Below are 20,117 nucleotides of genomic sequence, written 5' to 3'. Positions count from 1 at the left end.
CAAAACACATTTAAACTGATATCTTAAACGGAGAGTGGAATCAGGCCAATTCCAAACATGGATAAAAATTAATTGCTTACCAGTATGTATCAGATTCAGATATCTGTCAGTGCGAGTGCATCGCAAACAGACAGATTGGATATTGACACTTCCGAACATCCGTGCATTTCGAATATTTCCCAATGCAACGCAATGTAAATGCTTCCTTTACTCTGTGAAAACAAATGGCGTATTGTGTTGCTTTTGCCTGTGAGTAGCGTACAAACCAGGCAGATATTTCATTGTTGTAGTAATCAAACGACATTTCATCACATTTTGAAATAATCCTCAGAAATCAAATTACAATGATCCAAAGCTCAATGCTTTTCAATGAGCGGAGAGCTTCCTTTCACTGAGTTGACCGCCATTTTGACTTATGACGTAAGCTCGGAATTGTCAATACTCCAAGGGTGGGTAGTAATGACCTACATTTACTCCATTATATTTGCCCAAGTAACTTTTTGGATACATTTTACTTGTCTGAGGAGTTTTAATGTAATATGCTTTTTACTTCTACTTAAGTATTTTTGTTAAGAAGAAATCCTGTAACTTTTTACCTTGTTACATTGAGCTGCATTCCACTCACTACTTGTATTATGCACTGGCAATCTGGTTGTTCATCGGGGAGACTTGTGTCACATGACTTTTTCACCAATCCAACGTAACTACTAGTGACATTTGACTTCATTTGTCCAATCAAAGTGAGCCTTGCAGTCAGTCATATAACCGCATACAGTCTCTGCACGACCCCACACAGAAGCAACTTAATCAAGTGACTTAATCACATAAAATATGTCAAAATTGTATATTTAGAGATGGGCTCCATCTCACCCATTGGCCCAAGTAAGAAACAGCAGTATAAACTTTGGATTGTTAGATTATGTAATAGAACAGCCTACAGAAACAGCACTTGAAACTTAAATAACATAGACAAGGCTATCTTGGTCTGCGTTGGCAAAATTTCACGTGTAAACAAAGAAAGTGTAAGTTAATGTGGCTGAATTGGCATATTCCCATTTCCTATTTCATAACTCCTTTTTCCCACATCCAATACTAATTGACAGACATACATACAGACAAACACAAATGTGAACGTCTCTTGACGTTCACAAAGTTAGTATTTCATCCTTGATAGAGGTCAGCGCTCTAAACTGATATTCGCTTCCTTCGACAGGCCAGGCCCCACCTTTTAAACAGGGGTGGGCATACTCGGTCCTCGAGGGCCAGAGTCCTGCAGGTTTTGGATGTTTCCCTTCTCCAACACAGCTGATATGATCAGCTCATCATCAAGCTCTGCATAAACTTGTTAACGATCCTGTTGATTGGAATCAGCTGCGTTGCAGCAGGGAAACCTCCAAAACCTGCAGGACGCCGGCCCTTGAGGATCGAGTTTGCCCACCACTGTTTTAAAGTCACACACATTTATTCACTGATAGGCATAGATACTATAGTACTGGGGAATGATAGATCAGTGTTTCCCACACCTTGTTAATACTTGGGCGGGCCACCCAAGTAAATTGGCTACCACCCAAGTAGATTTCAAGAAAATGTAATTAAAAAAAAAGTTTTTAAAAAAAGTGTCGCGACCAGATATGCCGCATATAACATTAGTTACACCCTATTATTATTATTATTATTATCATTATTAAAATTATTATTGTTATTATTATTATCGTTATTATTTTTTATTTTCATTTGTATTTTATGTTTTATTAAAAAAATATATTTTGTTTTCTATTTCAATAAAGTTAAGTTAAATAAAACCTCTGCCCAACATGCAAGTGAAAGTGGAGAGGATGGATTATTGTCAAGCACAATCAGGATTTGTGTGTGTTTTTGAAGGCAACACTTTAACAAAGCATTTAGGTTGAATCCCTAGGTTATACCTGAGGAATACCTACTTCACACCTGTTGTTATATAATCAGAGGAGTGACTGCTGTGGAATGTAATGATGACCTTTGAACTTGTGCAGTGGGCAGCTGATGTTGTAAACAGTGTTACAGGCAAAAGAATAAGAAAGTATATTTTGCCACTGTTTTAAAATTTCCCATATGCTACCCTCCAGAAAAAGACCTGACGGCAAAATGTGTGGTAGAAATGGAAGGAAACCAGACAATACTGAATCCTGCCATGGCAACTTTGAGCAAAGGAGACCCCCGGTAAGTGAAAAACAATTCATTTAATTTAGCAACTTTAATTAATATTGATACTGTGGACAGCCACACACACACACACACACACACAAAAACATAGGTAACATTTTTATTTGGATCGCTCAACACTGACCCAAACATGTCTCTGTCTTCAATTTTGTTACTTTTTGGGGATGGATTTGTTGTTTTGTTTTCATTTGTTATTAGTTGTTTCTTCTACTAAATAGATGTTTTATTGCAATATGATAACTTGACACCCACTTGGAGCCAACTACATGGGCTTAGGCATTTTCATTACTGCATTGACATTGTTTGAGTGAATAAGCTCCTAATCTTGTTACACTGCAGTTCATAAAAGAATGTTTGGGTTTTGAAATATACGTTTTAATTTAATATATGCACCTATTGGTTAATTGTACCCAACTCAAGTGTTGGTATATTGCTAATGCCAAAGGAATTCCTCTTGCCCTGGCAGCAAAGCAGGCTGTAACCAGCCTGTCTGGTTAGCAGCCAATGTTTGGTGGAGGAGACTCATATCCCCCACCTTTATGTCCTTCCTTGATCATGCTTTTCTTTACAAAGGGTGTGTCGCCTACTGCTCAGTCTTGTTTGAAAAATAAATAAATAAATAAATAAATAAAGATCCCGTGCTTAGGAATTAATGTAAAAAAAAATAAAAAAATTGGTTTAGTCGGCAGTCCACATAATGCAAATTGTGCATTAACAGATGTCATTCACACAATCGACCATAGAATGAGTGAATGAAGCTTTTAATAATATTAATTTGAGCTTGGCTCTTAATTATTGTCATTGTGTTTGCCCTCAAAGTAATGTTAAATAGTTGTCCTCTTTTCTGTGGTATTGCTTATCCTTCCCATATGTACTCGCACAAAATACAATTAGTTCACCAAAATGTGCTGCATTAAAAAAAGGACAGTAATGCTAAGTTTTGTTGTATGCAGACATCTGTGCTGCATCATAAGAAGCATCTCTAATATTCTAATATTTAGCTTATAGTGTGCTAAAAGCAGCACAGTGGATAAAATCCAGTAAAACAGCCGGGAGCGAAGGTGGTTGCTTCAGTGAAAATGGCTGGGAGTGAATGAGTTAAGAAATGTGTAAAATATTAAGCATGAATAAATAAATGTTAACAGTCATTCTTCTTTTGTTTGAATTATTCCTAGCAAGTCACAGTGTCCCATCACTCGTGAGCTATTTTTTACAACAGACCTGTGGGCTACACATGTTGTCCTTAGGGCTAACTATTACGGACTTGCACCTCCACGTGCACAGATTTGGGTTTTTTTTAAGGACAATGGAAACACACCCGTGTAACTGTAACTGTATCTCTCATCTATCCTCCCTCTGTCACCCATTGCCCCTCTGTTTACCCTTCTCCGTGCTCGTGAGAAGAAGGGGGAAAAAGCAACTTGATCCATGATCCAATTAACTTCAAAGAGGTGGCTTGTTTACTCAACTCTGGAAGCATCCAATCATATTGTACACTGCAAAGAAGACCCTCGAAAAAGAAAAGAAGAGCTAATTCAGTGGCCAGCATACTGTATATTTTCTGACAAGAGTTTCCATAAACTCAATAGCAGTCAGCCTGGCAGTGAATCAGAGTCAAGTAAATGTTCCTGCAGGGCTTTGACAGGTAGTCAGGTTATCTAGTTTGAGCAACAAGCCTGCTGATTGGACACTATGAAAGCCCATTTTGTTGAAAGAGAGATCCTTCTCGTATACATAGCCAGCCTTGCTATGCGTTTTTGGTGTGTCAGAGTGTCCCTTCTGCCCTGACATGCTTCAGCTAAGTATTTTTCTCCTTTGGGCTTGCTACAAACAGGTTTTACCAGCTCTCTTTAATGCAGGGGACAGATTTCCACAAGAGGTCATACAGAAACGAAAGCGCAAGATTTTAACCAAAACATGGAATGGACTTCCTAATTTGTCATTATTGGCAAAATGTGTGTCAGTCAGATGCTTTGGTCACTGACTAGCCACTTTTCCAAGGTTTGTGCTTTGTCAGCTTGCTGCCTGACAGCTTGAGCTGAATTGCTGTGTGAGCCTCAGGGGATGTTAATATGTTACAGCACCCTAGGTACCCGCAGCTAGCCACTAATATAGCAGATTCTGTCAGAGCCTCTAGACGGTAAAGATTAATGAAGCCTTGTTACTGCTTTCATTTTTTTTTTTTTCTTTTCTTTCTTTTAAGAGCTCAGTATTGTTCATTCAGAAATGTCATCATCATTGCTCTTTTTTTTTTTTTTTTTTTTAAATATATATATATATATATATACACACATATATACATACATATATACATATATACATACATACATACATACATTTTTTTTTTTTTTTGTGTGTGTGGGTGAGTATGTGTGTGTGCGTGCGTGCGTGCGTGCGTGCGTGCGTGTGTTTGTTAGCTCACCAGAAAACCTATTAGAAAAAAAAAATCTCATACCGTTCACCTAAATCGAACACCAGGAGACCCGAGGGGACCGAAGAAAACCAAGGAAGGTGAAATCCAGCACCGACCAGACACCCCCCACCAGAACTCCTCCCCAGCCCAAGAAACATCCAGACCCCAACAAATCCAAAAAACATAAAATCAGGGAGGCCTCAAGAGACCAACGGAGAGACCGAGAAAAGGAAGGAAGGACAGACGAAGCCGCGTGAGATCCGAGACACCAGCCTCCACCGATTCAATAACCTGAGGAGGAAACAGATTGTGTCTGAGTTTCGGTAGATGCTGGTGTGGTGGATCTGGCATGCATGAAAATCTCCACCAAAGAGGGGAGCCGTCGACCCCCGCCGGAACAGAGCAAGCGCAACACCTCAGGGCCCCCCAGGCCGCGGCAGCGCCAAAGGACGACCCCCGGGCCCCACCAGGGCCACCGGCCGGAGAGCAAACCCAGGAGCAGGAGCGCCCCCCGCCCCAACACGGCCCGCGCCCCCGGCCCAACGCAGCAGGACGGGGCACTGCAGGCCCACCAGGCACCCCACCGGCCCCCAACCCCCGCCCCCCCACAACCCCCCGCCCCCCATCCACCCCCGCCACCCACCCCAACCCAGCCCCAGCCGCCCCCATGCCCCCAATCCCCCAGACACCCCCACCCCCAGCACCCCCCACCCCGCAACCCCCACCACAGCCCCCCCCCAACAAAGCCGCCCCCCCCCGACCCCACCCCGACCAACCGGCAGCCCCCCAACCCCGGACCCCCAGCCCCCGGGGACCACCCGCACCCAGGCACCGGCGCCGAAGAGGGGCCGGACAGCGGAGCGGAGAGGGCAGCCGCGCCCACCCCACCCCCCGCCGTGTGGAAGGACGGAACACCGGGGGCAGAAGGGGGAGATGGGGGCACCGGAGGGCGGCCGACACCCCCGAACCCCAGGCCCAGCGGGGGAAGGCCCCGGTCGTCACCCCAGCGTTCTTTGTGAAAATTAACCCCTGTTACTGAGTCCGCCAGCTCGCGGACTGGCGAACTCTACCCCTAAACCGTGAATGTGACCCCACCCAGTGTATATACAAGTGTGTGTGTGTGGTGCATTAAAATTAGGAGCAGGTGAACCGGAGCCGATGGAAATGATATTCCCACGATCCGATCCACCCGCCACCCAAGCATGTTGCTGAGTGTATGTGGTGCATTAAAAAAAATAGATAGGGCGGGGGGGGGGGGGGCGGGTGGCGACACGGACAGGGGACCGCAGCACTGCTCTATACTGCGGCCCCCAACCGATGGCACCCCCACAAGCCCCCCCCCCCCACCCACAAGTTGTGTGGTGTATTAAAATTGGAGGGGAGTTGTAGGGTGAAGACGGTGTTTCCACCCTACCCCACCCCCCAAAGTGTGTTATGTGCCCTATATGTCTATAAAAGTGTATTGTGCAAACCTAGTGTAGTGAGTTAAGAGGTGTGACCAGCGGGGCCCCCCCCAACCGGGCGGGGGCAGGAGGCGCACCGGCCCACCAAGCCCCCACCCACCCCACCAGGACCCCGGCGGGCATATGGGACCCGTCCGGCGGGGCGATAGGGCTCGCCCCCCGGATACTGGGTCCCGCCCGAGGTGTCAGGACGCCCACCGGAGCGGGGCGGGCACGACACCAAACCCCAGCCACCCCCGCCGGCCCCCATAGCACCGAGACCCGGGCCATGGATGGAGCCCCCGGCCCAGGGGAGGGGAAGGAAGGCGTACCGGGGAAGGGGAAGGGAGGAGGGAAGGGGACGACAAGAAGGGCAGGGGGCAGCGGCAGGGACGCAAGGAGAGGGGGAGAGGAGGAGGAAGGGCGACGAGGGAGAGGGGACAGGGAGGCGGAGGACGGGCGGGGAGAGGCGAGGAGGGAGAGGCAGCAAGGGGGAGGAAGGGGGAGGGGAGAGGGAACCACCGGGCACCCCGGCGGCCCACAGGCCCCGAACCGCGTCGCCGGGCCCAGAGCGACGGACCGCGCCGGAACGGCGCCGCCCCCGACACCAGGGAAAGCCCCGCAACGCGGCACCCCCCAAGAGACCCAGGGAACGGCCAAGACGCAGCCGCCACCCAGCAGCCAACAGAGGGGCAGACCCGCCCACTCCCCGCCAGGGGGGACAGCACCCACAGAATTAACCCACTGGCATGCCGTGAATCCGAATATCAACCCCTGGTGCCCATCGGAGGTGAATCCGCTCGATCCCGCTGGCAGTAGCCGGGTTCCTGACTATAGAAACACAACCATTAGTTACAAATTGCCTAATACAGAAACATCAATGCAAGTTATAACGCTGCTGTGGCTCTCGCTAACAGGCAGAATTAAAATCCAAGTTTAGGTTAAAAAATTCTATATACGTAGACCATGTTTCTTTAAATTTTGACATTTGGTTTTTATTTGAGGCAGATATTTTTTCCATTAAAATATGATTTATGAGGAGGTTAGACCATTGGTCGATATTCAAAGTTTGTTTATTTTTCCAGTTAACAAGAATTGTTTTTTTTGCGATAGTAAGGGCTACAAGTATAGATTGAAATTGTTTATGTGGTAAGTCAATTGTTGTTAAGTCACCTAGCAAACACAAGTTTGGAGAGAACGGTATCCTACAGTCCAAGACAGCGGAAAGTTTTTCTAAGACTTTAGTCCAGAAACACATAACCGGAGTACATAACCATAAAGCATGAAAATAAGTGTCTGTAGTGTTTTGTAAACACTGGAGACAAATGTCGGAGTCTGAGAGTCCCATTTTCTTCATCATATATTGAGTAATGTATGTTCTGTGAATAATTTTATATTGGATAAGTTGTAAATTTGTGTGTTTTGTCATTTTAAAAACATTTTCACAAACTTGAATCCAAAAGACAGATTCCGGAGCTATAGACAAGTCTGTTTCCCATTTTGAGATGGGTAAAGACGTTTTATCAGTATATGAAAGTAACTTATATATTTTTGAGAGTTTTTTTGTTGTTGTCGGAGAAAGCTTGGTAATATCTTTAGCTAAAACAGGCGGTTGGAGCGTACCCTGGAGTGTTGGAATTTGTTTCTTTATCATACTTTTAACTTGCAAATAATGTAAAAAGTTTCCGTTTTTTATTTTATATTTTTGGAGCAAGGATGTATATGATATAAACATATTATCTGAGAAGAGATGGTGGAGATGTGTAATTCCTTTCTGCTCCCACACATTCAAATAAAACGATTGGTTGTTAATTTGAAAGTCGGGGTTATGCCATAGGGGAGAAAGCCCGCTGGGCTCCACTTTGGCTTTTGTCATTTCTAGTGCCTTCCACCAGGCAGTCAGGGTGGCGGAAATCATTGGATTTTTAAAGCAGTTATGGCGCTTAATCGATGTTGTAATAAAGAGTAAATCTAGGAGTCTGAGGTTATTACAATCCTTCTGTTCTAGTTCCAGCCAACAGTTAGTATCTCTATTGGGTTGTGCCCATAAAATAATATATTGTAGCTGGTTGGCTATATAATAGTGCATAAAATTTGGTGCCTCTAGACCTCCTTTGGATTTATTTTTCTGAAGAGTAGATAGACTAATCTTTGCTTCTTTTTTTTTCCAGTAAAATTTTGTAACGGCTGAGTCCAACAACTGGAACCAGTTAGCCGTAGGTTTAAATGGAATCATTGAGAAAAAATAGTTTATTTTGGGTAAAACTTTCATTTTAATAGTGGCTATTCGTCCTATTAGAGAAATAGGAAGATTATTCCAGCGCTCCAAGTCACTATAAATGCTATCCAGAAGTGGAGTGAAATTTAAATTAACTAAATCAGTTAATTTAGGTGAGATTTTTATGCCTAAGTATTTTAAATTACCTATAGGAAATGAGTAGTATGGGTCCTGGTTTGCAGGGTTCCATGAATTTTCTGTAATAGGTAGAAGTGTTGATTTTGTCCAGTTAATAGAATAGTCTGATAACTGTGAGAATTTAGTTATTAAGTTAAATACTTCCCCTAATGAAATAGCAGGCTTTTCTAAATAAAGTAAAATATCATCGGCATATAGATTAATTTTATGTTCTGTTACCCCAGAGTGAATTCCTTGGATCATTCTTTCCTGGCGTATGGCTAATGCAAGCGGTTCAATAAATATTGCAAATAATAAAGGCGACAGTGGGCATCCCTGTCTTGTGCCTCTCTGTAGAGTAAAACTCTTAGATATAATCCCATTAGTAGTAACAGTAGCTTTAGGAGAATCATATAATACTGACACCCAGTGAATAAATGACTTCCCAAAGCCAAATTTATTTAAAACAGCAAAGAGGAAGGACCAGTTAACTTTATCAAAAGCTTTTTCTGCATCCAATGATATAATAACTGCCTTTTTATCATGCCGCTGTGACATACTAATAAGGTTAAAGAGCCTTCTAATATTATTAGTAGAGTGACGCTCTTTAATAAAGCCTGTTTGGTCGCTATGAATGATTGTCGGGATTACTGTTTCTAATCTAGATGTAAAAGCCTTAGTGATAATTTTAATATCAGTGTTAATTAGTGAAATCGGACGGTAACTTGATGGAAGGGTGGGGTCTTTTTCTGGCTTTAATAAAAGTTTAATTGCTGCTGTATTCATGTGTGGGCGTATGTGACCATTAGTTTTAATTTCTGTTACTACTCTTAAGAATAGTGGAGCAAGCATTGACCAGAAGTGCTTTAAAAATATAGCCGGATAACCATCCGGGCCGGGTGCTTTGCCATTTGGCATACTATCTAGAGCACTGTACAACTCGTTTATAGTAAGTGGTGCATCTAACATATCTTTATATTCAGTAGTTACCTGAGGTATACTTAAGCTACTGAGGAATGCCTCAATATGCTCTGGGTTAGGTTTATTAGTTTCTGAGTATAAGTTGTGATAATAATTATAAAAAATTTGATTAATTTCTTCTGGTGATTGTGTACATTCACCAGTTGTACCTTTAATAGCCGTTATAAGCGATTTTTCCCGATTACGTTGAAGTTGGTTTGCAAGAAATTTACCTGATTTGTTTGTTTGTTTGTTACTGCTTTCATAACTTGAGAGGACACTTACAGAAGGGGTGTGCAGCCTGCGGCTCTGGAGCCACATGTGGCTCTTTAGCCCCTCTACTGTGGCTCCCTCTGGACCTCTAAAAAAATTAGTAGTATATTTATTTATATTTTTTAGATAAAATATTCTTCAAATTAATTAATGACTTAGATTAAAAAAACTAATAATTAAATAATCCCAAAAATGTCTGAGTCCATTCTTAGGTCAGAAAAAGAAAAGAAGAAAATGTCCAAAAAGTGATCATAAAATTTCCAAAATGGAAAATGAATAGCAGAAATTTGCCATAAAATGTCCATAAAATTGCCTAAAATGTCAGAGAATTGAATAGAAAAGGCAGAAAAGCGAATGTTCAAAAAGTAACCTATAATGTCAGAAAATTACCATAAAATATTTTTGGAATTGCCCAAAAAGTATATCCCAACTTAGAAGCTGCTTTGCCTCTTAAGTATGTTGTCAGCATACAGAGTGGCCCTGTAACGTCCTGTTAGAGTAATCTGGGTTATCTGAGTTAGTCATATTGTAGCACTGGCCTACACTTGGTTTAGTCACCCTTACCTTCTTCCTCCCTCCCCTTTTGTGACTCCATGGAGCTGGGATTCGCTGCCAGTTATCTTAGGAATGTCCTTGCCAGCCCAGGAGAGTACAGGGGCTTAATGTTGCTCTTTCATGGGCCAGCAAATGTCACACAGGGAGGGCCTTGTTTCAGTCAATGCGTGGTCATGACTACTTCAGAAGTCTGTTTTTTCAAACCTCTAAATTGATATGTCTGCTTGCTTAAGGCTTGTGCTTTTTTTCTCTAGTGCATTCAAAATGTGTCTAATGTGCACCACCCACCGCCCAATTTATCAGATGCTCTTGCACATTCTAATAGAATCAAAATTGGAACTCTGCTGTTGGAAAAGTGTGCTTTGTGTTTTAGATAATCACGTCTTAAAATTGTGATGGCAGTTGCTGTTATACTACACATGGCTTTTGAAAATATCTTTTTACATTTCTTTTGACTACAAATTTGTATAATATGGAAGCTTTTGAAAGAGGACACATAATGGCTATCAAAATAAATAGGACTTAGGACTCGCATAGTAACTCACATTCCAATTGTGTTAATAAAAATAAATGGTAAGTTGGCAACAATTAACCTTTTTATAATGTTGCTGTGTGTAGAAAATAATAAAATTATCTCAGTATGTTGCCATTTGATCATACTTCTAGTATGGGAGATACAAAATTGAATTAATTCATGCTAAGAATCTAAACACATGAAACAATTATGTGTTATACTGAACTTTGAATGGTAAATTGTAGAGATAGACCAAATGCCAATATAATTTTTCTCAGAATCGATCCGATACCGATTATTAATAGTTACGAAAGCAGAGAGCCGATATTCACTTTCACTAAATCTAATCTTCAACTATTAACAAATATATTATTGATGCATGTGCATTAAGCATGTGTTTATTCAACAACTTTTCAGACTTGCAAAGTAGTGAAGCTTATTTATTAATAACTTTTTTACATTTTTAAATTTATCTTAGATTCTTAGACATTTTGTTTTAAAATTCTTACAAAAAGTTCAGTGAGCTCCTAGGGTAATCAGCATGTCTTAAAAATTAAATGAAAACTTAAAACAAGTAAATACCTCCCTATGGTTTTCTACAGTAAATCAAGTTTTCTAAAATTTAAAAAGATCTAAAATAAAAAAAAAATTCAAAAGATCTAAAATAAAAAAATTTCACTTGAATTTAATATCAAACAAAAACAGGGTTGCAGAGTGCAGAGTGTTCCTAAGCTTCACAGCATCTCTTATAAATAACTGAAAATGTAAATATTTGTCTAAGTGCTGAATATCAGTGCCGATAATTAGTCCAACCCTCGTAAATGGACTGAGCTAATATCGCGCTTTCTACATCACATGGTGTTCAAAGCGTTTTACAATGCGTCACATTCACCCATTCACACACATATTCAGACACCAGTGGTCATTTGCCACCATTCAAGGCGCTGCCAGGTCTCACTGGGAGCAAGTGAGGGTTCAATGTCTTGCTCAAGGGCACTTAGACATGGTCGCCAGAGGTGAAGATCGATCCCACAACCTTTGCATTTGGAGATGGCCACTTTAGCACTGAGCCATGCTCAGAAACTGAAACTGAGGTTTAATGGATTTTGTGTTGATATTTTAACAGATTTACAAGCATTGATTGTGATACTGTTAAAAGACTAATCATGTGCTAGCTCTCAGCGCGACTTAACAAGTTGTGCCATCATTTTTCTTGGAGTCTGAGTTTCAACTGTGCTCGAAGACAGTTTCTTGTTTTCCAGTTTCCATCCCAATTGTGTCGTACGCTTGCTAACACAACATTACATATTCGCGGAGATGAGCATGACCCCACCCTCCACCACTCCACTCCACCCCACCCCCAAGAAACTGTGGAGTGAAGATACAAGCTGATAGGTGCAGTCGCAGTCAAAAAGTCAGGGCTCTTTGTACTTATCTGGGCATTAGTGGATAATGCATGATTTAGAAAAATGTTATCATTTTAAACTCTACAATGCATCTTTAATCCACAACTTTATCAAAACTTGCATTGTACGTACCTTGTGCAAGTGTTTCTGAAACAAGACCAATGACTTTCTGTGACTATTCATAAAAGACATTTGCATAAAAATGTTAAAAAACAACATGATAATAGCATCTGGTTTTGTTTTACTGTGTTTATTTTGTCTAGCTTTACAAATAATAATGTACTTATTTATGTGCTCTTGCCATTGCAACATATGCACTGTATGTGTATTCAAGTTAGTTAGATCTAAGTTTAGTAAATTTAAACTTGAGTTTTAATCTTTTCAGTTTTTCTCCCCCTTTTTCCTCAGGAATCAGCCAAAGGTTAGTATTAAATAAAAATATACCACATCCATCCCCTTTTGTTTTCAATAAATTAAGTAGTTCTGGAAATGTTAATCACTTCTATGACATCTTGTTTTTCCTCAGGTTTTTGCCTATGATCACTGTTTCTGGTCCATGGATGAATCTCAGAAAGACAAGTTTGCAGGTTTGCTTTTTATCAGACTGTTCTATTTTTAGCTTGTATGCCTGGTGACTAATTTCTTATACTTATCTCATCACAGAATGTTGGCTGAGCTCTGAACTATTTATGGAGTGAGGGAAAGAAATGGACTGTTTTAGTGCTAGGATGTAGTCACACGTTAAGTGCAAAAAAAGGAGGGAGGCAGGAGTCTATTCTCAGCCACTTTCGTATCCTCAGATAACAAACAATAATTATCTGGGGGAAAAACAAATAAATCACAATCTTTGTTCTGAGTGCACCTCCCCCCTTATTGCCTTTAAAATGAACTGGAAGGTAAGGTTTGTATTATGCAGAAGATACGTTTTCCTGTGTCATTTGTTCCCTCATGTGCTTACAGGTCAAGAAGTTGTATTCCAGTGCCTTGGTGAGAGTTTGCTAGACAATGCCTTCATGGGTTACAATGCTTGCATCTTTGCTTATGGGCAAACAGGTAAGTACTATATAACCCCATGAGCAAAAAATTATGATTAATTTTATTTTTGTTCTTGCAAAATTAACTTTAATTGTATTTTTCTCATCTTTGCCCCAACCCTTTATACATTTCATTAAAATGTAGAGTGTGCTAAATTGCCAAAATGTCGGATTTATGTTGCCCGAACCAAAAAAGTACCTCACACAATTGATATCTGTTAGAATTGATTCAGGGACCGTTTTTATGTTGGCATTGGCAGTGGCTTTACTTGAGTGTAATGTATCTCCTGCAGGTTATTTTTATAGCACTTCTGGCCTTTAATGCGTGGTGTGGAAAGGGTGCATTCAGACTCAGCCAGTTGTCCCTTACCATGCCGGGTACGCCCATTTCTCCTGTCCTCAGCTGTGCCACACTCATTGGGCCTAATTTACTAAGATACTGAATAGCAGGCGCTAAATTGGGTGTTCACTCCAAACGATTCCATGCGCAGTTAGCAACAGGTATACAAGCTGTGGAGACCACCATGTTTAAAAGGTTTTGTGCATGAGGTAGCGCTGGTGGTTTTCACCGTGGATGATTTCGGAGGGCATTGCATGCACAAAATGAAATTTGAAGTGATGCAATTGGAAGTGTTTGTGTAATATTATTGAGTTATAGAAAATTATTTGCTCCAATAATTTTGAAAAGGCCAGAAATCTTATAAAAGATTTTGGCCAATAGTACTTTAAAAAAACAGAAGAAAATTAGCTAGTCACAGTGTGTAGGAATTACATGTACAGTAAATGTAACGTGTACCGTATGTGCCCATCCTATGTAAAATGGGTAAATCTTTAGTCAGCACACCCAGAAAACTGTTCTCGGGGAGTCCAACACCAATTGTCACAGTGCACTGAAATGTACCAAACGCAAGGAAATGTGGAGTTGAAAGGAGTTTTGTTATGGGCAATGGCATGACTCCTTCTTGTGATTGGCTCCATGTCTGCACTTAGATCAGAAGCTTAAGAATTGCGAAAGTTTACAACAGAAAAGATATCCTTCCCGCCAGTATTTCAAGATGCAAAACAATTTGTCTCAGGTTTTATAAATAACAATGTGTGTGCTAATTTCATCTGTTTGCATACACATACCCAGAACTCAGAAAGTGAACCGCACGACGGCAGTCACAATTCTTGGTGCACCCAGTTAGTTTAGATCACTTTCCACATTTGCCATTCAGTAAACCAAGCCCATACTGTGCTGCACTCATCCATACCCAAACACTTTTATGTAAATCATCACATCATAATATGACACATGGAGGGCTATTTTGAGTCAGTCTGGAGCATTGACATTAGTCAAACATAACAAGTGGTACTTGTCAAGCATGCTTGAGCACAGCAAAGATTGCAAAACACTGCTTCACTGGGCACACAGAAGCAGCAATTCTGGTGTCTAAATACATCTGAGAGTGACTTAAAATGGCAAAAATGAAATGCCTTTCTCTAGCTCTCCACCATATTACACTTTTCATACTGCACATTTTACTGTATATGCATGACTCGAACAGCCGTTAAACGTATCTTCAGAATTTACTTTGCAGGCAACTATATAGTAGTTTATAAAAGTGTATAGTAAATTTAACTAATGTCAAAATAAAATGGCGGAAATATCGAGTACGGAACATTTATTTGATTGATATAGTAACTTACACTCCAGATGTGGATTGTGACACTAACTGTGCATGTTCAGGCTCCGGAAAGTCTTACACCATGATGGGCTCAGCAGAGCAGCCTGGCCTGATCCCTCGCCTCTGCAGCTCCCTGTTCTCCAGGACCACGAAGGAGGCCCGAGAGGGGGAGAGCTTCACTGTGGAAGTCTCCTACATGGAGATTTATAATGAGAAAGTCCGAGACCTGCTTGACCCTAAAGGGTGAGGAAAACCAGTGACTTGTGTACAGTACATGTACACTAAATCGTTTTATAAAGACAGTTGATTGTTGTTTTTGGTACCTGTCTGTTTTCTTAATATTTTACTGTTTGTGTCTGTGAGATACACAGGCACACCACAACCGCTCAAGGTGGAGTTTATTGTGGGAATGCTGAAAAGCATAATAAAAATAACTTATGTTGTTTCTAACCTTTATTGTTATTGTGGGAGTACTCAAAGCACGGCAGCAATGGCACAGTGGTTTGAGCAATTGCCTGCCATACTGGAAGACCTGGGTTCAAACCCTGCTTGGATAACTATAGTACAAATGCAATACTGAATACTAATCATTGTCAAACTATTTCACATCCATTACTTTTGATGTCATTTGTCATTAAGTTTTCAGTATAAACTGACGTATTCACTACAATTATATACAATGTCACAAATTTTTCTATGACAGCAATGGAACAGTGGATTGAGCAATTGCCTGCCACACCGGAAGACCTGTGTTCAAACCCCGCTTGGACAACTCTTTAGTACAAATGCAATATTGACTACTAATCATTGTCAGATTATATCACTATTAATACTTTGTAATTTTCACATAATTTATCTTTCAGTTTGCTTCATAATAATTCATCTTAGCATTCTGCTATTAGCATTCAGCTTTCAGCATTCTCATGCAATTTCTGCAGAAATTGCACTTAGTCTAGCTCTATGTATGTGATTTCTATTGTACAGTGTATTTGGAAAGAGCACCTTTTAACTGTACGTCTGCATTTGTAGAAGCCGGCAAACGCTGAGGGTAAGGGAGCACAATGTTTTGGGACCTTATGTTGATGGGTTGTCACGTCTGGCTGTGGCTTGCTACAAGGTACAGCAGCGGTTAACGCTTTGTTATAGATAAATAAACTTACAAATCCGCTTTCGTCTTTCTCTGAAGGCATACCAAAAAGTCATGATTGTTTCTCTTGATTCTGGCAGGACATTGAGTCTCTGATGTCGGAGGGAAATAAATCTCGCACAGTGGCCTCAACAAACATGAATGAAGAGAGCAGCCGATCTCATGCCGTGTTTAACATCATCCTCACTCACACTCTAATGGACTTGCAGTCAGAGGTGAGAGGCACACACTCAGGAAAGCCAACAATTTAGCACATCCTCCATTTCCTTTTGACCATGAATATAAAGATGCTCATTTCTGATTATCCAGTATTGTACATAAACATGATTTTCTTTTTCAAATGTTTGAATAGCAAGCGGTATTTTAACAGAACACTGTAACTGTTTTGATTCCCTCTACCGTTGTGTATTTACTTTAGACAAGTGGAGAGAAGGTAAGCAAGCTTAGTCTGGTGGATCTGGCTGGAAGTGAGCGTGCAGCCAAGACCGGGGCAGCTGGTGAAAGACTGAAAGAAGGCAGCAACATCAACAAGTGAGAGAACTGAAATAACAGTGCCACACATAATCATATTGTAAATGGGATGGAATGATCTGATATCAATTTGCTTTAGTGTTAAGAAGTTTATTAACTAAAGGTTAGTTGTATTTTAAATGGGATTTTCGTCCACAATTGTTCACTCCTCTCCACTGAGTCCCCTCTTTCTGCCTGCCTGTAGATCTCTCAGCACGTTGGGTTTGGTTATCTCAGCCTTGGCGGATCAGGGTGCAGGAAAGAACAGGAGCAAGTTTGTTCCCTACAGGGACTCAGTGCTCACCTGGCTGCTCAAGGTATCAAGAGTAAAATCTCAAAACAACTGATTTTACTTAACGCATATTTATTTTGAAGTGTCTCTTTGTTTTAATTTTTTTCTTCTCCGTTCGAAAAATAGTTTTGTGCGGTTTAAGATCTTGCTTTAGCATATTTGATTCATAATTGTTGTAACTGTTGATGATGCGGTGTCTGTAACTGCAGGACAGTTTGGGGGGAAACAGCCGCACAGCCATGGTGGCCACCATCAGCCCAGCAGCAGACAATTATGACGAGACTCTGTCCACCTTGCGTTACGCCGACCGGGCCAAAAGCATCGTCAACCACGCTGTTGTCAACGAAGACCCCAATGCCAGAATTATCAGGGAGTTGCGAGAGGAAGTAGAGAAACTGAGGGAGCAGCTCACAGAGGCTGAGGTTTTTATATGCTGTTTGGTTTATTTAAGTAAAAGGAAACTTTTTGCAACTAAAATGTTATTGACATAGCATATACACATATGGACAAAATTAATGGCACCCTTCTATTAGACAAATAAAAACTCAAAATGGTAACTAAAATAGGATGAAATAAATGGAGTTGGAATTTTCAAAACCCATATTGACAACTTCTGAGAGGAGGTACTGTGGACCTCAAAAAAAAAAATAATCTAAAATTAAGCATGCAAACTAAAGGACAGAAGCTTATGACGCTCAATGATTTTCAAATGTAAGAGAAAAGCAGACTACCCAAGAAACCTCACACAATTACGAGGATTTTACTTTATTATTGTACCAATAATTTTGTCCGTGTATTAAGTAGAGCTGTCAAACAATTACATTTTTAATCAGATTAATCACATCTTAGAATTTTGATTAATCACGATTAATCGCTTAATTAAAAGGCTTTTTATCAAAAAAAATTGCCCGCCAAATTTAAAGAGCACCTGTTGTGTTATTCCTTTTGACATTTAATGTTATGAGGACGTCTTTGACATTTTTTGATCCACTGCACACAGCCATTCTCTTTTTTTAAATCAGTTAATTACTTGCATAATTTAAAATGGGGAAAAAATTGACCCAGATAGTTTGACATGAACAAATATTCTGCATGTCATACAAAAACCTTTATTAAATGCTTTACATAATTGCATGTAGTTATGTTTATTGCTCAAACACAACCTGTGCTACCTTTAACGTAACCATTCGCTATCAGCTAAAGGATCATCTGCGGTCAAAACTAATAATGTGATTAATCTGTGTTAATACATGATTAATGAGATAATTTTTTTGTGATTAATTAGTTAATGCTTTAACTTTGACAGCCCTAATATAAAGCATCTTAATTTCGCCTTGATGGATTATAATCAGTAAAATAAATTAAAATGAAATCAAATTATGTTGCTTTCAGTCTATGAAGGCCCCTGAGCTCAAGGATCGTCTGGAGGAGTCAGAGAAACTAATCCAGGAGATGACTGTGACCTGGGAGGAGAAACTCAGGAAAACTGAGTCTATTGCACAAGTAACAAACCCTCACGCACTAGTTTCACAGCAAATGATGCCTAGATTTCATTCAGCTAAATAAAATTTGATCTGATAATAATACATACATATTTTCATTTGTAGGAGCGTCAGAGGCAGCTGGAGAGTTTGGGTATTTCCCTGCAGTCATCTGGCATCCGAGTAGTGGATGACAAGTGCTTCCTGGTCAATTTGAATGCTGACCCTGCCCTCAATGAGCTACTCGTCTACTACCTAAAGGTACAACATATAATATTTATTGTTGGACTGACTTGCTGATATTATCTATATTTGATGTTTTCTATATATGTAGGAGCACACGCGTGTGGGCTCATCCAAATCACAAGACATCCAGCTGTGTGGCATGGCCATCCAAGCCGAGCACTGCATCATTGATGTCACACAAAACGACGGTGTGGTGCTCACACCTCACCGCAATGCTCGGTATGTACTCAGTAAGTTATTCTTTTGGAGTATTATTTGTCTATGTTGTGTTTAATTGATCTTATCATTCTCTGGTCGAACTGCAAAAATATAATTCAAAGTTAATATTGTTTTTATGTTGAGTCTAAGCCTTATAATGATTGTGTACTTGCTATTTCTTTTTTCTTGTTGTTTAAAGGGTACTTGTGTTCTAAGAGGCTGGTCTGTGCTATAAAATTACACAACCAAGTAAATATTTTGTGAACTGCCTATTGCCAAAAATGTGTTTGTGAACAAGCCACTCTGAAATTTCCCAACATATAACATCAAAAGTATGTATTTGTTGATGTCTCTGCTCCATGTGTCACATATGGTACATAAATCAGAAAACTAAATTGATGAGTGTAATTTTTTTCATGGGCCAGTCGGGAAGTTCCCAATGGCCAGTCCGCTCCTGATTCCAGCACAGAACATCACTTGTCATTCATCAGTGAATACAGAAAGACAGATTAAACATTCGTCTTCATATATTTTCTCAACATGTTCATCCTTGAGATTATGAGTGGCCGAAGTAGAGCTTTATGCATGACAAGCCCCTATATTGGGAGACTCGTCAGACGTCACCCCAGCAGCTTCAAATTTCGGCTTGTTGCTAATTACTGGCTTTTTGACCGTTGCTCTGTTATCTCCAATGCATTTGCAATATATGACATTATTAAAACATGTTGGCTGTTAATGTTCTTTGCCCTGAAGGACGTGGGTAAATGGCACTGTGGTGACCGGTCCAGTGCACCTTCATCATGGTGATCGGATCTTGTGGGGGAACAATCATTTCTTCAGGTTTGTCTGACTTAATCTAGTGTGTATATCTTTTTTTTTTTTACTCATCTTCCCTTGTAAGGAATTTGTCAAATGTTTGGCTTTTTGCTTTTTATTAATATTAATATCAAATATAAAGCATATGAACAAATTACTTTAATTAATTGAACGAGCTGAAATTGCACCTAATTGTCCAAAACATGTTTAAGTTCAAAATGGCACCGTCCAAAATCTCAAAATTATTATTGTCATTATTATGTGGGAAATACATTTTTATAGTACACATGAGTAAAAATGTCCAAATTTTGGCCCATTGACTCCCATTATAAGTAATAATTTTTCATGTTTTTTGAGGCACTGTACAACTGATGTGTTATAGTGCATTTCCCGCAATTACCCAATTTATCCCATGACTGGGGCATCAACTAAACGTAGAATTATTATTTTTTTTACTTTAACGTCATAAAAGCCAGAATTTACCAGATGGTGCTAGAGAGCTAAATATCACTTTTGCTTGAGCTGACTTGCGTGCTACCTCTTATACCAAAACAAGAAAACACAGT

The 20,117-nt window shown here is 40.4% G+C and overlaps 1 protein-coding gene across 11 annotated transcripts in view; it reads left to right on the top strand.

Moving 5' to 3' along the window:
• The window catches only part of LOC147158329 (kinesin-like protein KIF13B), a 42,169-nt gene that overhangs the window by 1,118 nt on the left and 20,934 nt on the right, over positions 1 to 20,117 (top strand). For all 11 annotated transcript variants that reach the window (XM_086060936.1, XM_086060934.1, XM_086060937.1 and 8 more), the window contains 14 exons: positions 2,106 to 2,199; positions 12,569 to 12,581; positions 12,687 to 12,747; positions 13,121 to 13,213; positions 14,924 to 15,104; positions 15,891 to 15,978; positions 16,089 to 16,223; positions 16,427 to 16,539; positions 16,724 to 16,835; positions 17,020 to 17,232; positions 18,203 to 18,313; positions 18,418 to 18,552; positions 18,626 to 18,756; positions 19,489 to 19,575. In XM_086060936.1, coding sequence (XP_085917062.1) covers positions 2,106 to 2,199; positions 12,569 to 12,581; positions 12,687 to 12,747; positions 13,121 to 13,213; positions 14,924 to 15,104; positions 15,891 to 15,978; positions 16,089 to 16,223; positions 16,427 to 16,539; positions 16,724 to 16,835; positions 17,020 to 17,232; positions 18,203 to 18,313; positions 18,418 to 18,552; positions 18,626 to 18,756; positions 19,489 to 19,575 — 1,567 coding nt within the window. The remainder of the gene's footprint in view (positions 1 to 2,105; positions 2,200 to 12,568; positions 12,582 to 12,686; positions 12,748 to 13,120; positions 13,214 to 14,923; positions 15,105 to 15,890; positions 15,979 to 16,088; positions 16,224 to 16,426; positions 16,540 to 16,723; positions 16,836 to 17,019; positions 17,233 to 18,202; positions 18,314 to 18,417; positions 18,553 to 18,625; positions 18,757 to 19,488; positions 19,576 to 20,117) is intronic.

This window comes from Leptonotus elevatus, chromosome 18 (assembly GCF_054856555.1).
Source record: "Leptonotus elevatus isolate MCC_2025b chromosome 18, RoL_Lele_1.0, whole genome shotgun sequence".
In the NCBI taxonomy this organism is placed as follows: Eukaryota; Metazoa; Chordata; class Actinopteri; order Syngnathiformes; family Syngnathidae; genus Leptonotus; species Leptonotus elevatus.
Note: the sequence above shows the minus strand (reverse complement) of the source record. Positions and strands in the feature narration are given on the sequence as shown.